This window comes from Mesoplodon densirostris, chromosome 3 (genome assembly GCF_025265405.1).
Source record: "Mesoplodon densirostris isolate mMesDen1 chromosome 3, mMesDen1 primary haplotype, whole genome shotgun sequence".
Taxonomy (NCBI): Eukaryota; Metazoa; Chordata; class Mammalia; order Artiodactyla; family Ziphiidae; genus Mesoplodon; species Mesoplodon densirostris.
In genome coordinates, this window is record NC_082663.1 from 126,827,866 (window position 1) to 126,846,033 (window position 18,168).

Here is an 18,168-nt window from a genome sequence, read left to right on the forward strand (position 1 = left end):
TTCAAAGCCAACTTTGTGCCCTATATTTAAATCTAAATGCAAATCTATGTATGTAGGTATGTATATATGTATCTATCATGTGTTTTGTGTGTGTGTGCACACACATGTGCGTACATCAGCAGTTTGGGACACTGATTTGTATGGAACAACCTTATTTCATTTAGTCTAGTAATTTTTTAGATTCACTTGTATTCTCTCTTAATATGATCCTACTTTTTGTGAAAAATAACTTTTTTTGTTTTCTGGTCATACACATATTTTTTTCCTTGTCTTATGATCTGGATAGGTTCAACAAATTTGAACAAAATCAGTGATGGTAAGTATTCTTTTCTTATTATTCGCTGTGAGGAAAATATTTCTTCGGACTGTTAAATGTTATATTTACCTTTATCAGGTTAAAAAATTCCAAGCTTCATTTGCTAAGATTTAATTTAACTTTGTTGGCACAGTGGTTAAGAATCCGCCTGCCAATGCAGGTGACACGAGTTCGATCCCTGGTCCGGGAAGATCCCACATGCCTCGGAGCAACTAAGCCTGTGTGTTACAACTACTGAAGCCCGTGTGCCTAGAGCCCATGCTCTGTAACTAGAAGCCACCACAATGAGAAGCCCGTGAACCACAATGAAGACCCAACACAGCCGAAAATTAAAAAAAAAAAAAAAAAAAAAGAATTATTTTAACTTTGAATGGGTGTTGAGTATAACTATTTTTTTTCCTTGTCTTGAAGTGATTAGGTCTTCTGTTTTCACTGATACTTTTTCATCTATACTAACTATTTTTGCATCTCTACTTTCTTTGAATTTACTCTACTACTCTTTTCCCAACATCTTGATTTGTTTTAGACTATTTTGCTCAGAATAGTAAGTTGTCTTACTTTAATGGCCATAAACAATGCTAAACCTGTATTTTGATGGGAGAGTGAGACTAGAGAAAGAGAACTGGGTTCTATGTCATCACCTCTACAAAAAACAAGGCATATGCTGTTATTTCAATTGACCAATCCTACGCTGGTAAGAACGGGTAGTAAAAATTGATATAGGAATCCACAACTCTTACAGTATTAGGGCACAGACATGAAAGCACACACACACACATCCCTTCCTAATGATTGCTTACCTGTCTATTCCAAATCACGGTGGGTTTTCTTTAATATTTACTCTCTTATGTATGTGTACGTGCATGTATGTATGTATGCTACCATTTAAAAATATAGCTATAATATCTATCCTTTCCCACTAACCAACTAACAGTAGTTCCTACAACACTCCTCAGTACATTGTAGACCTTCTAATTAGGAAGTAGGATAAAATCACTGGATGGTCACACTCTTTCTTGCCCCAAGTAAACTAACCTATGAGGAAGTTATGGCATGGTGGTTATGATTGAACTCAGAAGGACGAGGTTCATATCCTAGCTTTCATCTAAGCTACATACCCTGGTTTTAACCTAACTAAGCTACATTTAACTTTTACTGGGCTACTATTTCCTCTCCTGTAAAAAGGAGTTAATAACTGCATCTAACTCATAGAGTTGTTTTAGGATTACATGAGATAATGCATATAAAGTACTCAGTACAATGCCTGAAACACAGCAACGACTCCATAATGTCAAGTATTAGTACTGTATGTGGTTTTTTTAAAAAACAGACTTATGAGAGGCAGTTGCAACATAATGGAAAAAACAACTGACCCAGTATGATATAACTTGGAATCCCAGTTTTGCATTTATTAGCTGTGTGATCTGGGGCAATTCAATTAACCTCTCTGAGCCTCAAATTCCTCTTTTATAAAATACCCACCTTAGGGGGCTGGCACAAGGGTTAAGTGAGATATTGTTAGTGACAATTCTCAGTAAGCTGTCAATGTAATGCTGTGCACTTATTAACTCAGAAAAAGAACTGGCTAACCATTGCTTTTGAAAGATAAAAGTTTTTTTTTATTTAAGCAAGAAACTAAAAAACATGGATTACCAAAATTCAACATTGTTTAGCTTTGAAAATATAAGTTTTCAAATAGCAAAAATAAGAACTATGTACTCAACTATCTTTAAAGGAACAAAAGCATCAATCTAAGCTGGTTCTAATGTCTCTAGATCCAAGGTTTGTTGACATAAAAGATAAAGCAGTTCAAAACTGCAGTGGAGAGAAGGGAGAAAGCTACCCTATTGGTACTTTTATGTCTGCAATACTTTTATGCTGTGACTGTCGCAAGCCTATTCAGGGCACTCTCCCAGATGTACACTAACCTTGGCTTCTCTTTCAGCATCAATGATGCCTCCAGTCTGCTCCTGCAAGAGGGCATAGGCTCTTTGGAGAGCCTGGTACTCTTTTGTTAATTGTCGGAATCGTAGCTCAGATTCTTCAGCTGCTAGACTCTTGAGGTTAAAAAAAAGTAGAAAAATAGTTATGTTATGTTCAGGTCCTGTGTTCAATGTGAAATATTAGCATTTGTCCATTTTTTAAAGAGAAATAAAGGTTTGTATGATATTGGATTCTATGTGATTTTACTCTTAATTTTAAAGTATGTGTACGGGCACAAATACTATGACACTTTCTAGATGCGCATTTCAGAAATATTTAAGTACTCATTAATAAGAGAAGCATTTGCTTATTTATACCTTTCTGATTATTACCCATTTGGGCTTGGATTACAGACAATTTTGGATCCAAATGAGAAAAATGTACACCCAGATTTTGGATCCATATTTGAGGAGATGATAATCAGAGTTTCAGTTTCAGTTCCTTTCAATATTTTCATATCTAACAACTTCTTCTCCAGATAAATTATAAAAACATAGTTTTACAGCGTTAGGTCCTAAACTTCAGAGCATAATACAATCACCAAGTAAAAAATGCAGATTTGGGGGTTCCACCCTCAAGATCCTGCAGGAGTCAGGAGTTGTGTGGTCCAGGAACTTTCATGGTAATTGAACCCCCTAGATAGTTCAGATGAAGGTGGCTGACAAAGAAACTTGGCTAAGCACTGTCTTAGACTTATTTAAAAGCTGTTCCTCTAAGCTGCTTCTTTGGTTCACGCATCCTCTGGATGAAGAATCTGAGAGAATAATTTTATTTTGAAAGAAGTCTTCAAGTTACAGAGCTGAACTTCAGAGAAGTTTCTAAAAGGGCTACATAACATAGGTGAAGCTATTTCTAAGAGGTAACAAAGTCAAGCACAGTCTCAAAATTGGTCACTATTATGAGATTATGTGCTGTTCACAAAGCAGATAAAAAGTGAAATGGTTTTTCTCCCCCTTCAAGGAAAGATGCGGTGACAATATCACAAAAGATGAGAGAAGTGAAAAAGCTTACTTCATCCAAGTCATCATCAGGAGTAGCTGGCGTTCGGTCTGTTCTAAATGAGGCCATGGATGATGTTTCTGAATCCATGGAGTCCTCATCATAGCCAATAAATGGGTCCAAAACAGGCCTCTAGTGGAGGGACAGTACATATTTACCAATAAAACTAACAGTGGGGAAAGTCAACATATTATTAAAGCACTGTCAACTGGCAAACATGCAAATGAACAGAGAAGACATAGATCCTTTAATGCTTCTTTGATGAAATAAACATATTAGGCATGAACACAATAATTCCAATAAGTGTTTGTCCTACGTTATTTCACTTCTGATATTTCGGAGGAAGATTCATTAATATTTGGGCTCTTCATAAAAACACTGTATCCTCTTTTATGTTACATTTTATACCATGATGATTTTATGTCATTTACTCTGTCCAGTATTTAAAATATAATCAAGGAATTCTGAAAGTCCAGGCATCTATGGGAAGGGGATTATCAACTCATATCATCTAATTCCACATCCAAATCAAATGATGCAATTGTTAAAAGCAAAAATCAAACACATTGACAAATTAAATAACAAAACTTTGTGGATTATAAGAGGCTATACAGATATTCATGGATTGAGAGTATCATTATCAATAATATTGCCCAAGTGAATAATGAAAATATATTAATCAATTATAGGATGGGAACCAGATGCTAATATTATTCAGGGGAGACATCAGATCATAAATATCTCTTGCATGTTCTTGGAGTGTGACTCTCCAGCTTGTCAGATAACCCTTTCTATGTCAAACCTAGTGGCTTCTTCACTAAGAGGAACTCATATTAAAGCAAACCCTTTCACGTTAAGATCCACAACGCAATCATTTTTGGACTTCTGAGAACTGTCAAGAGAAGATGTTTTCTTCTGGCAGATAAACCCCAGGGTTTGCTGCAATTCAGGAACATCTGATTTATCACATCTTTGCAGGAAGATTCCTTGGCAAGCCTCACTTCTCTGGCTCTGTGTGTGGCAAAAGCCTGATAACCTAGTTTTCTCATTACCTTAATTGGCTTGGAACTTCTTCTATGCTTTCTCCTACGAATGAGCTTTTCCCGGTCCTGGAAAATAGATTAACGACTTTTCAGATCTTGAGTTGGTACATATCTCCCCCGTAGGGTTTTGTTTTTTGTTTTTTTCCCCAAAGACAGAGTTGTTTTTCCCCTGAGGCATTACATATTTCTATTTAAAATAAGATTATGTTTTGTAAATTTTGGCAACTTTGGGTTTGATACTTAAGTATTTTCAAAGGAAGAATATTCTACAACCTTTCCTGATTATGTGGATCTGAGAGCCTCACAGTCAGGAAGTACACTGTGCACACTGTGTTGCTAATTGGATTTCAAGTGTGTTATACTTGAAATCAAGAACAAAATAGTCATTCATGTTCTCCCAAAGCACAATTCTTCAATTTTCTCAGATCCCAAATTATTTTAAATTTAGGTGTTGAAAAAAATATTATTTTATTTTAAAGAATAAAACATTCTTTTCACTTAATCACTTGAAAAGCATAGAAAGCTATCTTTTGACTATGCTTGGATCCTTGTTCGCACCTGTAGCCTCTGAAAATGGGAACAGGGTATCTGCTTGGTTGGAAGCATCTAGTGTTTTCTTTTTTTGGACAGGGAGTGGTCCTCGTTAGAATGTTCTGGGAAATTCAAAGAATATCTAGAAATAACGATCGATTTCTTAATTCATTCTTTTTGTGAAAGGAGATATCCTGGGACTTTGGTGTCCACCTGCTGAATGCTCCATATACTTACTGTACAAATTCAAAAGTGGATAGAGGGACTTCCCTGGTGGTCCAATGGTTAAGAATCCGCCTTCCAATGCAGGGGACACGGATTTGATCCCTGGTCTGGGAGCTAAGATCCCACATGCTGCAGGGCAATCTCGTCTGCCACAACTACAGAGCCCACGAGCCACAACTACTGAGCTTGTGTGCTCTGGAGCCCGTGCACCACAACTAGAGAGAAGTCCACACGCTGCAACGACAATCCCGTGTGCCGCAACTAAGACCCGACGCAGCCAAATAAATAAATAAATAAATAAATAAATATTTTTCAAATAAGTGGATGGAATAAGTGACACTTATGTCTTCTTGAAAGTCTGGTAGACATGCCTCAAAATTCTGTAAGAAACTTTTAGCTTAAACTCAGGATACTCAAAGCCAAGCAAATTCCTGGACTAGTGAATCTGTGAGATTTATGAGTTATTAAGGATGTGGAAGTGAAGTGAGGGGCATAGAGCATTGAAGCACATGTTTAAGAAAATAATCTGGTTAAGCCAGTGGTGTTAACTTTATCGTCTTTCACCTTTATAAGTAAAAGTAATTTGATCATGCAACCTTAATATATCCAAAACTTTTAAAATTTATACTTAGATGACCCTCCAAATGTAGCATATGCATTATAACATACACTCAACATGGAAAATTTTAAAAGGGTGAACCATAAATAATTATAAAGCAGAATTTATAATCTTTTCTTCCCTCAATGGCAGTAAATCATCTCGCTCACCCTACTTTGGAGACTACTGCTTGAAACTCCCCCATCACTAGTTCACCTCTGTAAGCCTTGGCTTGGTCCTGAAGTGAAGAGTGATCACAGATGTCATTCACAGAATAAAGACAGAGGCAAAGAGGAAAACCCAAACACATATACAGGTCTCAGCCCAAAGTTGTAGGTAACACAGGCCTCAGCCAGATGCAGATGGGAGTAACAACTGCTTTACCTACTTCAGCAGGTACTTAAGTCACAGTCAGAACATCTGGACTGTAATTTCAGCTGTTATGTCATTATGATATTGTTGTTCATTCAACAAATATTTATTAAACTACCACTATGTGCCAGACACTGAATCAGGTGTTGGGAAACAAGAGACCTATGGTCCTGTTATTGTAGGCAAAATATTTAATCTCTGAGCCTCAGAATCTTGATACTGGAAAGCAATTATAAGATACATCACACAATCCACCTACTCACATTATAATGCATTTGGGAATTATTTTAATGTGCTTTGCAGCTATTAATTGTTACCAAAATTATTAAGTGCTTCTAGTGTCTGTTGATTTCTTGGCTACTTGTCCTTCGAAACAGCTTAGAGTTTATAGATTAATCAAGACCTACCCTTGTGAGCTCATCAATAATGTTCTGTTGTTCAATAACCTGAAGTTTTAGAAACTCTGTCTCTTGTTCTTCATTAGCTTGATCGAGGTCATTCAGAGATTTTAATTTCTTCAAGGGTGGATGAGATGTAATTTTTTCTCTCTGGGTTGAAAAAAAAAGAAAGTGCAGGTGGAGACTTTGAAAATACTAAACTTTAGTGGTTAACATAAAATATCTGTAGAAACTTTATGAGGCTACAGCTAAATGTGAAAATGGCCCCCCCCCACACCAACACCCTCAAGTACATTTTGTCTGCTGTAATAGGTGGAAATCATTGGGAATGTCTGAAGATCTCTACAGCTGGACGGGAAGTCTGTGAAGGAGTACGTTAGCACGTCACCTCTATATATAATTCAAATGATGGCATCTATTCTCAGTTACTATGCAAGATCTTAGGAGATGTGGGGTACCCACTGTACGGTTCCACAAAGTGCACGTTAGTGAAATTCTTGGAAGGAGGTTTCTATTTTTTTAATTTTATTAATTTTTTTTTTTTTTTTTTTTTTTGCGGTACGCGGGCCTCTCACTGTTGTGGCCTCTCCCGTTGCGGAGCACAGACTCCAGACGCGCAGGCTCAGCGGCCATGGCTCACGGCCCAGCCGCTCCGCGGCATGTGGGATCTTCCCGGACCGGGGCATGAACCCGTGTCCCCTGCATCGGCAGGTGGACTCTCAACCACTGCGCCACCAGGGAAGCCCCCTAATTTTATTAATTTTTAAAAAAGTTTTATTGACGTTTAGTTGATTTACAATGTTAATTTCTGCTATATAGCAAAGTGACTCAGTTATACATATATATATATATTCTTTTTCATATTCTTCTCCATTCTGGAATATCACAGGATATTGAATATAGTTCCCTGTGCTGTACAGTAGGACCTTGTTTATCCTGGAAGGAGGTTTCTGTGGCTGAGGAGCTAGGCTGAAACTCTGCTTCTCTATTTTGGAGCATTTGGAGAGTGTACAGATTCCTGGAAGTGCTCTCATTGTTCTGCAAAATTTAGAAACCCCACAAAATTCAGAGCCAGCAACCTTATCTTGATTTCTTCCTTATGTGTTCCTTGCTTACATAAGGGAAAAATCTAAGCTTTCACAAATAGCATTGTATTTTAAAAATAAACTGGGAAAGACCAGGAAGTCAGGTTAACAGAGTAATAAAAAGAAGGAAGCTGCAGTTTTGCAGAGTCTGTGGTACACACCATTTCTGAATTTTCCTTGGTAACGGCTTTTAGTTTTTCTTCCATGCGCTGCAAAGACACCATCAGTTCATCGTTTCTCTTGGCGAGGCACTTGTTCCTTTCCAGAAGAGGTTTACATTGTTTTTCGGTTTCCCTCACGCGTTTTAACTGGGAAGACATAAGACAATGTGTCCCTTGTGTTTAGAGGCTGAAAATAACTTCACTATACCAAGAGCCACCAAAAAGAATGTAAAATGTAAGGCACAGAGCATGATATTTTAAACACAAACATCCAAAAATGATGTAAAAAATCCCTAATACTAATAAGAAAATGAACGCACAAGAGGAAATGGGCAAAAGACAAAGGGTAAATCACACAGGATACCCAAAAGGCCAATAGGTATTTGAAAAGTTACTCCACCTCATTAGTGAGAAGGAAAATAAAAATGAAGATCCTACAACAAGAATATACCTCACACCCAACAAAATGACTAAAATGACCAATTATCTTTGCATGTTGACAAAGACATGGAGAAACTACAACTCTCATACATTGTTGGGGGAAATGTAGCTGTTAAGACAACTGTGGAAAACTGGTAGCAACTGCTGAAGCTGACTGCATGCATACTCTATGATCCAGTAATTCTGTTCCTTAGTATATTCCCCCCAGACATGAACATATTTTCTCACCAGGACATGTAGCAGCACAATTAACAGCTATAAATTGTTATGAAACAATATTAATGTCCATTAACAATAGATGAATATATATATATTTATCATATAATTGTATATACATATCATATATTGTTTATACTTTTACAATAAATATATAATTATATCACATATAATTGAATATGATAGAAAGTGAAAATGAATGAATTCTACATGCAACACAGTGGATGACTCTCACCAATGTAATGCTGAGCAAAAAAGCCAGACACAAAGGAGTAATTATCATATGATTCCATTTACAACACATTTTGTTGTTGTTGTTGGTTGGGCCGCACGGCTTGTGGGAATCTTAGTTCCCCAACCAGAGATTGAACCCAGGCCCCAGTAGTCAAAGTCCTAACCACTGGACCACCAGGTAATTCCCTACAACACATTTTAAAAATTGTGATAGACATCTATAGTGAGAGAATTCAGTATAGTGGTTAACTTTAGAAGGATGGTGATTGAAAGGGGTCACACAAAGGGGAAGTTCTGAGATGCTGGTAATCTTCCACTTATTCATCTGGGTAGTGGTTATATGGGTGTTTCACATTGGGCATATTTACTGAGCCATACCTTTATTATTTGTGCACTTTTCTTTATTGTGCTATAATTCTATAACATCGTATATACTACTATAACAAAATGTTTAAAAAATAATAAAAAAAATTTTGCTTAGAACTCACCAATTCATTTCGTTCATCTCCAAGCAAGGTATTCCTGTCTTCTAATTTTCTTATAGTGGCGTTCAACTCAGCTATTCTCTTTTGATTTCTTCGCAAATCCTACACATGAAAATTAAAATTAAAAGTATTATTTCTTCAATAATACTTTTCACAAAATTTTAGAATACTGCTCATAAAAGTAATAGGCTTGGTTCCTTTCATTTGGCTCATGAGTTGAGAGTAAAATGTTCTCTTATTCAGAGAAGAGTAAATATTTACCCTATTCCAATCCCCAATATTCACTGCTTGGGTTTAAGATCAAGCCTGTTTGAAATTGTAAATGAATTCCATGTGGCAGATACTCCCTGGAGCCCTGGCTCCTGGCAAAGGAAGTGGTAGATGGTTGGATCAGTTTATGAGATCTGTGAGCTGTGAGACCAAGGTCACGCTGTGATTACATGAGGTTCACGGTTACATGAGGTTCATCCCTTGTGTCATGGCTGCACATTGCTTCCCACAGCCTAGACAGATGTCCTGCTATTACTCTTAGCCAAAGAGAGGATAGAGCAGGATATAGGGATGGGATTTGCAAATTCCTGCATACCCCGGAGAAAAAGGTCAGACTCAGAAGGCTGGTGCATTACCTTCATGTATAGAAGACAGTAGATTATAGGATAGACTTCGCTGGTAGATTCTGCCCAGATCAGCTGGCTTCCCCACTGGCATAATAGTCATGGAATCACTTTACACACAGCAGTCATAGATTAATTCTGTGCTCTAGAGTCCATAGGACCTATATACTTGCAATTCCATTATCATCTTACATTTTGATAGTGCTGTACTGTTGACAAAGCAGTTTCACACACACTCTGTTCCTTGATTCACAATATCCTAGAGGATTCAGCAGAACCGGTAAGATTCAGGAAGGTCATAAGTTGTTCAAGGTCTATACTAATATGTATTGGATGCTGTGTGCCAGACACTACGTTCTGTATTTTACATATCTTTTCTTCTAAACCTTAGACCAGCTCTATGGAATACCACTATTGCCTCTATTTTACAGATGAGGAAACTCTGAGCAGTCAAAGGATCTGCCTAAGGTCACACAGCAAATGGCAGATCCAGGATTTAAACTAAAGGGTATGACTCTGGAGCCCATTCTCTTGACAATTTTACTACACTGCAGGTAAGTGTCAGTGATAGAACTAAAACTTACATCTGCTGAACCCTAATTCAGTATTCTTTCCGCCACCTACTGGGATATATGTATATATATACACATATATTCATAAATTATTTATTGGTCAGTTCTAAGTACTACTTTGGAACATACCTCTGTTCCTAAAAAATACATTGTCATCTTTTTTAGTGCTAAATAATTCGCAAGGTATAAGATATGAAAGTAAACTATATACAAGCAGATTTCTATCACTAAACTTCTGAAAATAATTTCTCATATAAAATAAGGAAAATCCAGGAAAGTAAGTGTCAAACTCAATCAGACTTGAAGCTCTCAGATGATGATTATAAATGGTTTAGTCTTTACACAGTTATACATTTTGACTCCTGTACATGATAACCATTTTTACCAATTTTCATTTCAATCGTTCATACAAGGGAAAATGACCAGTCTTGGCAAGAGGCAAAGTATTTTCATCTAATTTATGCTTCTTATAATATGCTGATGTTTGGACAGGTATCACAGCTAGAAAAATTCTATGAAGGATTTAAAAATATATGTAATTCTCTTGTGATCAGCTAATGCAGTACAGACCACTTTGTTGTCTATGAGTTTAGAAAACCTTGCTCCCAAGATACTTGCTTCTTTTATAGTAGGAGGTGGAATTGATTGCTCTGTAGTAAACAGGAAAAGAGCTTAAGTGAAAAGTAAAACTTAGGCGCTAAATAAAAGATGATTCCTGAGTTTTTAACTTCAACTTGAATAGACTTACAGGACTGCTGCAGTGCTCAGAGCCATCTCCTGCCCTTCCAGGAATTTCTCGTTTCGGACTGCTCATGTTACATTCAGCCTCCTTGACCAGAAAGAGCTGTTCATCCAAAGCCTCCTTCTGCAGTTGAAGTTTCTGTACATAGCCTGTTTGGGTCTCCAGTTCCTTTTCCAGGGAAAAGATGATCCTGTCCTTGGCTTTGATTTCATCCATCTGAATTAAATGACACCCATGACATTTTATTTAACAATGCTGCAAAGAAATGCATTTTTACAATGGTATGAGCTTAACTTTTGTTCTGCTGATTGATATAGGGAAAAAATCATGAATATGACAAGTATACTGAATTCAGGAATCAGACAAGGCAAGAATATGTAATGAACGGCCATCCTAGACTAATTAGGTGTCAAGGAGGGTAATTTTTTCTCTCTAGTATATACTATGTAGGTGCTGTGATTCAATATATTGTTTGAAACAGTCTGGTTTGGTTGGATATGGAAAGCAAAAGTCAACTTTAAAACAGGTCATTAGTGTTAATAAAGACAGATGCTAAATATTCTACTACAATGTTTCCCAGGACAATGTGTAATGTTACCTCCTGTTTGGGGGAATAACTTTTGAGTTCAGTTTAAATAGCAGTAACAACTATGAACAGGTCATTAGTAACTGAAGAAGCTACAGTATTTCCAGTAGCCTCATCATTTCCTAAGGCCAATATGTTTGCATTCAAGTGGTGAATTTGTCCTTCCATGGTTCATGTTGTATGGCTCTTTCCATTCCTATCCATTTTTCAGAGCAGCCAGTTCTTAGCAACCATTTTACTATTACGGTCAGAAAACCATGGCTGGGACAAGAACCGGAATAGAAAATACCTGGTAATATTAGTCACTATTTTCCCATCTGTGGGATATATTTACTGATCCCAACACTCATTTTTGTTAAGCCTGGGCATGGCCTCAGAAGTATTTCTCAACTAAAGGACAAAAGCATTTGATACCAGTTGATCAGAGTTCCACTGGACTGAAAACTTTTTGCCATCCCTGGGTGAGGGCTAGTGAAGTTAATATCTGTAAACAATCTCTGAAGAAAGCATAGCCATTAGGTAAAACCTTTCTTCTCATTTCATTATATTCCATGAGAATCTTAAAAATAGAAATAGAATAGACACATTTAATACAAACAATATTATACTGTTCTCCTCTTTATAAAAATGTCTCCTTATATATAACAAATCACTTGGTATAAATCTTTCTTTGCTGTGTTCCTAAGACCAAAATACATATTTATATATATTTGGAATAGAAACTGTATTATACAATCACATCTTCCCACATGTAACTCTCTGTGAGCTACTGCCTCCAAGTCACAGGATAAAATTTTAGATCATTTTTGGGAGGGCATGGTGCTGTGACATCATCTGATAACTTGGCAAGTAATCAAACACTGTCCTGTTAATTTGGAAGTAAAAGCATTGTCTTTATTTTATCTCTTTGCAGGAGACTTGAGTCCAGTGTTACTCTTATCTAAGTAGCACATTCCTTTGTTAGATCCGTCATCTATGGTTTATTTCCAGTTTACCGTAGCTCCAGATCTGTATGCTCCTACTTGGTTCTTATGTACCCTACATAACTGAACTGGCTGGGAAATCACCCCATTACACCCATATAATCAGCCTCATCATTATAACTGAAATTTATTGATCTTTTTCTACATTCAAGGCATTCAGAGCCTTACATACCTTGTCTAATTTTATAACAATCCTATTATATAGGTTCTGTTATCACCATTTCACGGGTGACAACTGAGGACCCAAAGGGTTAAGAACTTGGTCATGGTCATATGGCTAATAAATGATGAAGCCTGATTTAATATACAGTCTTATGACCCTAGAGCCCATTCTATTTGGCACTATGCTATACTTATGCCAAGGTTATCCTTCTAGCATTTTCCCAAAGTGGTTTTCTGTAGACTATCCAGTACCTAGTGTCAAGGAGTCCCTATTGCATGCTGGTTATAAATATGGACTCTGGTTTCAGAATACTGAAAATCTTCCGAATTTCTAGTTAGATGGGTACATACCAGAATTCCCTGGGAAAATTTTCTACACAGAATAGCTCCCATTTCTCTCCTTTTCAGTTCCAAAAATAAAACTGGCTGTTGCAGTAAGAACAGGATTAGAAGGAAAAAATGAAGTGCATCTGTATTAATGAAAACGTTTCCCCTGTTTTTCTATTTGTATCCAATTTTTGAACCAATCTTCAGACAGATTAGATTTTACATTGTTATTAAGAAGGATTTCATGTCTGCTTCTGCAATGCGCTGGTGAAAGGAAATCATGGAAAAAATTGCAGACCAACAGGTAGATATATTTGTAGATTTTACATTAAAACCACCGACAAGCAAAAATATTTAATGTAAAGCTTCCTTTTCATTTACCTACCTGCTGACTCCAGAGTTCACAGTCTTGATTCTTTCTTCATCAGCCATTGTTGTCTTAAAAACCAAAGGCAGGGCAGAGACCAATATTTCTGCACTGTGTTTGGTCTTTATTGTCAACCAATGTGATAGTATGAATTGCAGATAAAGAATTTGGGAAGTGTAGCAAAGGCAACATTTTACAGTCACACTGTATTGCAGTACAAAGAAAATCACATGTTTAGTTTTCTAAAATGTTCTACGATAACCATTTTTTACATAAAATTGAAATCCTAGAGATATCGTCTAAGGAACATAATTGGAATTCTTAGAATATAAATGCTTGGACCTGGCACACACAAGAAGGAGGGTGTAGTTTTTCCTAAGAAAATATTTTTAGAGAAGCATAAAGTACACTGGAACAGGTGATAGTTAATATATAACCAAGATATAACTAATGCTAAACATTCTGAATATAGATGCATATAAATACTTCTAAGAGAAGGCCAATCTGCAACATTGTAGCTTTCACACAATAATTCTATTTGTTTTACTTTTAAGCATAGTGAGAGACTGACGTGGCTTTTGGTCATACATATTAAAAAGAAAGACTCAACTCAGTAGGGGTTGAAGGAAGTCTTGGAAATTTGTAATAGCAAATAAGCTATTTAGGAATGACATCCAATTTAAAAATTATAATGGCCCCTATTTTGAGTGGCCCTGTTTATTCTGGGAAAGAAGATCTATCTGTAAAATGACTAGGAGTTTTATAGGTCTATTTCTTGCTTTCAGACACAGTTTCTGGAGAGAAGACAGGTGAATCCCAGAGGATGTTCCCAGTGGCTGCCATGTTCAGACACCTTGAAAGCCAAAGAAACTTCCCTTTCCCTGGTAAAAATCCCAAGACATTTTATAAATCGAAAGCCTACAAAACATGCTGATTTTGGAAGAGTTCATAATTCAGAATATTTCCATGGACATCCAAGAAAACAGGAGTCATTAAACCCAGACTCTCCATACGTGTTGGGCTGGAAGAATCCAGTTTTCACGAGAAAGGTGACTCCAAAATCTTTTACCTTTTACAATGCCTATTTTGGCCTGGGTGCATCTACTTATCTATTGACCTATCTTGTATCTTGGCCACAGCACTAGACAGAAGGAGGGCACTGTTTATAATCCACTCATGAAAGACACCTGAAAAAGCAAACCCCACAGCGCTCTGAAGCCTGGAAAGAGAATGGTTCTGCCCTGGGTTACTAACCAGCCTCCGAATATCCCGCTCCGACTCCCACTTGATCTTGGAGATGGCTTCTTGGTGGGACTGATGCTCACTCCTGAGGTCCCCAGCCTTGATTTTATCTGCTTGGATCATATTGCTTAGCGCCTCATCCACCTGCTTCTTGGCCGTTTTCAGGTCCGCAATTTCCTGTAAGAGCTTAAGGCGCTCTGCATCAAACAGTTTCCGGGCCTCCTCGCGGGCCTCGATGGTGAGCGCTGTCCTTACTTTGTCGCTGCTGCCGTCCCGGAGCGCACACAGCGCCGACTTGAGCCTCTGGATCTCCCCGTCCCGCACCTTCACTGTCCGGGCCATTTCCTGCTCATGCTGCTTGATGAGATTCTCCCGCACGGCCTGAAGCTCCTTCATCTTCTCCTCGTGGAGCTTGGCTTTGAGTTCGGTCACCAGGACCGTGTGCTTGCGCTGCTCCAGCTCACGGATCCTCTTGGCTTCTTGAGTTTTCTCTCTTTCGAGCTTAGATACCTGAAGGCAGAGAGGTGAAAGGATGAAAAGAGGTGAGCCTCATCAGACAGATGTGCTCCTAGGCAGGATTGGCAGCTCAGACCCCTGTGATCTCTTAATGCCTCGTCTCTTTTCAAATTCCAGTCCCCTGTGGAAGGAGCGAGGGGAGCCACAGGCCTTTTAATGCTGGGAATGCAGTGGGAAAGGAGGAAATACCCGAGGGTGCTTACATCACTTTGTTCAGAAAAATAGTTGATGTTCTGGGGCCTCACTGTTCTGTGTGGTCTGCAGACAAGCAGCACAGGCATCACCCAGGGGCCTGTCAGAAATGCAGGGGCTGGGCTTCCTTGGTGGCTCAGTGGTTGAGAGTCCGCCTGCCGATGCAGGGAACAGGGGTTCGTGTCCCGGTCTGGGAAGATCCCACATGCCGCGGAGCGGCTGGGCCCATGAGCCATGGCTGCTGAGCCTGCGCGTCTGGAGCCTGTGCTCCGCAACGGGAGAGGCCACAACAGTGAGAGGTCCGTGTACCGCAAAAAAAACAAAACAAAACAAAACAAAACAAAAAAACAAGAAATGCAGGGGCTCCATCCCAGACCTACGAATCAGAGCCTGCAGTGTAACAAATCCCCAGGTGACTGGTGTACACGTTAAAATTAGGAAGCGGTACTATAATAGTCTTCACCCTGGTGAGGAGTTCAAACAGATCACCTGGAGAGCTTTCTAGACTACACATCCCTAACAAGGTCCAAACTGATAAATGTGGGTGTACCGGGACACCCAGGTTGGTCCATAGTTCAATATTATGATCAGGCTAATAAATTGGTGCCTAAAGTGATAGTATAAAATATTCCTCCGCCCCTTTTTTTGGAAGAGAAGCTAATTGCTGCTAAGGGGGAGGTGAGAAATGAAGACAGTTGATATGTCCTCAACCTTACCTTTCTTACTATGGCAACTTGGTTCCACCCCCAAAATTATTACAGATTCACATACACCAGCCCAAAACCCTGCAGTGCAGGGCCCTGTGCTAAAGGCGTTCAGTGGCCATTGTTACTTCTGCTACATGGGTGTCTGCATCCTTCACTACCCTGCACTTTTATCTCCCTCTCTCTCCCACCTAAGCCAACACTCCAAGGAATTTAATAAAGTATTCCTTCTCATCTTTTCACCTGTCAGGTATTCTGGTTTAAAAAATTCTCCTGTGTTTTGTACTATTTCTAATGATAATATAGGTCTCTTCATAGATTAGCAATGGTACTACCTTAATTTGGCTGTGAGTCCATCTCTGATTCAGTAGATCAGGGTAGGGCCCCAGCATCTGTAGCTTAAAAAAGCCTCACCAGGCTCTTGTTATACTGTTCTCCTTCCCCCTCCTCATCTCTGCTGCCTGCCTTTGTTCCTCTGTCTCTGTCGTTTGCACATACACACACACACATATACACCCACACAGTAACCTGGAAAAAGGGAAGAACTGGGCAGCCCCAGGGGTAATATCTAGGTGAGTGATACTGAGTCTCTGCCATTTGTAAAATTAGAACGTTTCATAAAATAATTAAGAGCCCTTCCAGCTGAAAAATGTTAAGATCCAAATTCCTTATTGAAACCATTGTAATTATAATGTAAAGTGTCTGAGATTTCACTTACCTTAACAGTTTACCTACCTTTAGCTAAAACAGGATTTTCTAAGTCCACATGGCATTTTATGAATATTTTATTTTAAAGGCACAGCAATTACTCCCATGTAGGTTATTCTAAAAGAACTCAGGGCACAAGGAGACTTGGCAAAATATGCAGCCAGGCATCCCCAAATGACTGTCCTTGGGTCTTGCCTCCAGCCTAGGCTCAGGTCCCTTCCCAGATGCCCTTTAGTTCGTATGTTCTAGAGCTGTGCTGTCCCATGCGGTGGCCACTAGCCACACCGAGCACTTGCAATATTGAAAATCTGAATTGAGCCCTGCCCTAAGTGTAAAATACATACCCGATTTTGAAGACTTAGTATGAGGTAAACATTAATATCTCATTAATAATTTCTACATTGATTACATGTTAAAACTATAATACTTTGGATAAATTAGGTAAAATAAAGTATATTATTAAAATTAATTCTGTTTAGTTTTACTTTTTAAAATTGTGGTTATAAGAAATTTTTAAATCACATATGTGGCTTGCGTTTGTGGCGCATATTATATTTCTTTTGGACAGCATTGCTCCAGAGTTCTTGAAGGTTCATTTAATGAACCGAGCTTTCTTCACACTGCTGCTGACATTCTCTTAGTAAAGTCCTGTTATGATCTGATTTATGTTCCAGGACTCCTTTCTGCTGGGGAATAAAATCCCAACACTTCAGCTGCATCTTTCAGCTCTCAGAAGGCTTGGTTGGACTTCCAGCTCTCATTTCAACTTCTCACTCTACCTCTCCAGGCACGGGGGATTATCCTATTTTCTGCACATGCCCTACATTGCTGTACCTGTGTGCCTACCTGAGATTCTTCCTCCTGACCTGCCCTTCCCTCAGCTCTGTCTGGGATCCTTTCATTCCTCATGACCCAACTAAATGTCACCCTCTCTGATCATGACACCCCAATCACCCAGGGCCAAGCTTATTTCTCCTGCATTTGTCTTCTCAGTGCAGTTTGCTAATACCTCCTTGCTGGTCTCTTCCACATTTTTCTTTATGCTGTATTTTTTTTACGTACTTGTCTGTCCTCACCACCTCCTCTCCTACCTCACCTCAGACTGGAAACTCCTAGAAGGCTGCCAGTGAGCCTTGTTCATCTTTGTCTACCCAATGGTTGTCAGCACAACACATGATAAGAAGACAAAGAGTATGTGTGGAATTAAAGAATGTAAGCCAATATGTTTCCCTGGCTAGCCTCATAACCAGAGGCAGGAATAATATATCCTGTCAACGTTTTAGAGAACGAACATAGGCTTGCACTATTACCCAGAGCAGCCCTCCTCCATCCCTTCCCTGCATAAAACAATAAAACAAAACACCCC

At 38.6% G+C, this 18,168-nt stretch overlaps 1 protein-coding gene across 2 annotated transcripts in view; it reads right to left on the reverse strand.

The window, feature by feature from the left end:
• JAKMIP2 (janus kinase and microtubule interacting protein 2) overlaps positions 1 to 18,168 on the reverse strand; it is a 162,346-nt gene that overhangs the window by 39,022 nt on the left and 105,156 nt on the right. For both annotated transcript variants that reach the window (XM_060092042.1, XM_060092041.1), the window contains exons 3-10: positions 14,695 to 15,192; positions 11,022 to 11,231; positions 9,091 to 9,189; positions 7,712 to 7,858; positions 6,475 to 6,615; positions 4,351 to 4,407; positions 3,311 to 3,430; positions 2,245 to 2,373 (exon numbers count right to left, since the gene is read on the reverse strand). In XM_060092042.1, the coding sequence (XP_059948025.1) occupies positions 2,245 to 2,373; positions 3,311 to 3,430; positions 4,351 to 4,407; positions 6,475 to 6,615; positions 7,712 to 7,858; positions 9,091 to 9,189; positions 11,022 to 11,231; positions 14,695 to 15,192 (1,401 nt within the window). The remainder of the gene's footprint in view (positions 1 to 2,244; positions 2,374 to 3,310; positions 3,431 to 4,350; positions 4,408 to 6,474; positions 6,616 to 7,711; positions 7,859 to 9,090; positions 9,190 to 11,021; positions 11,232 to 14,694; positions 15,193 to 18,168) is intronic.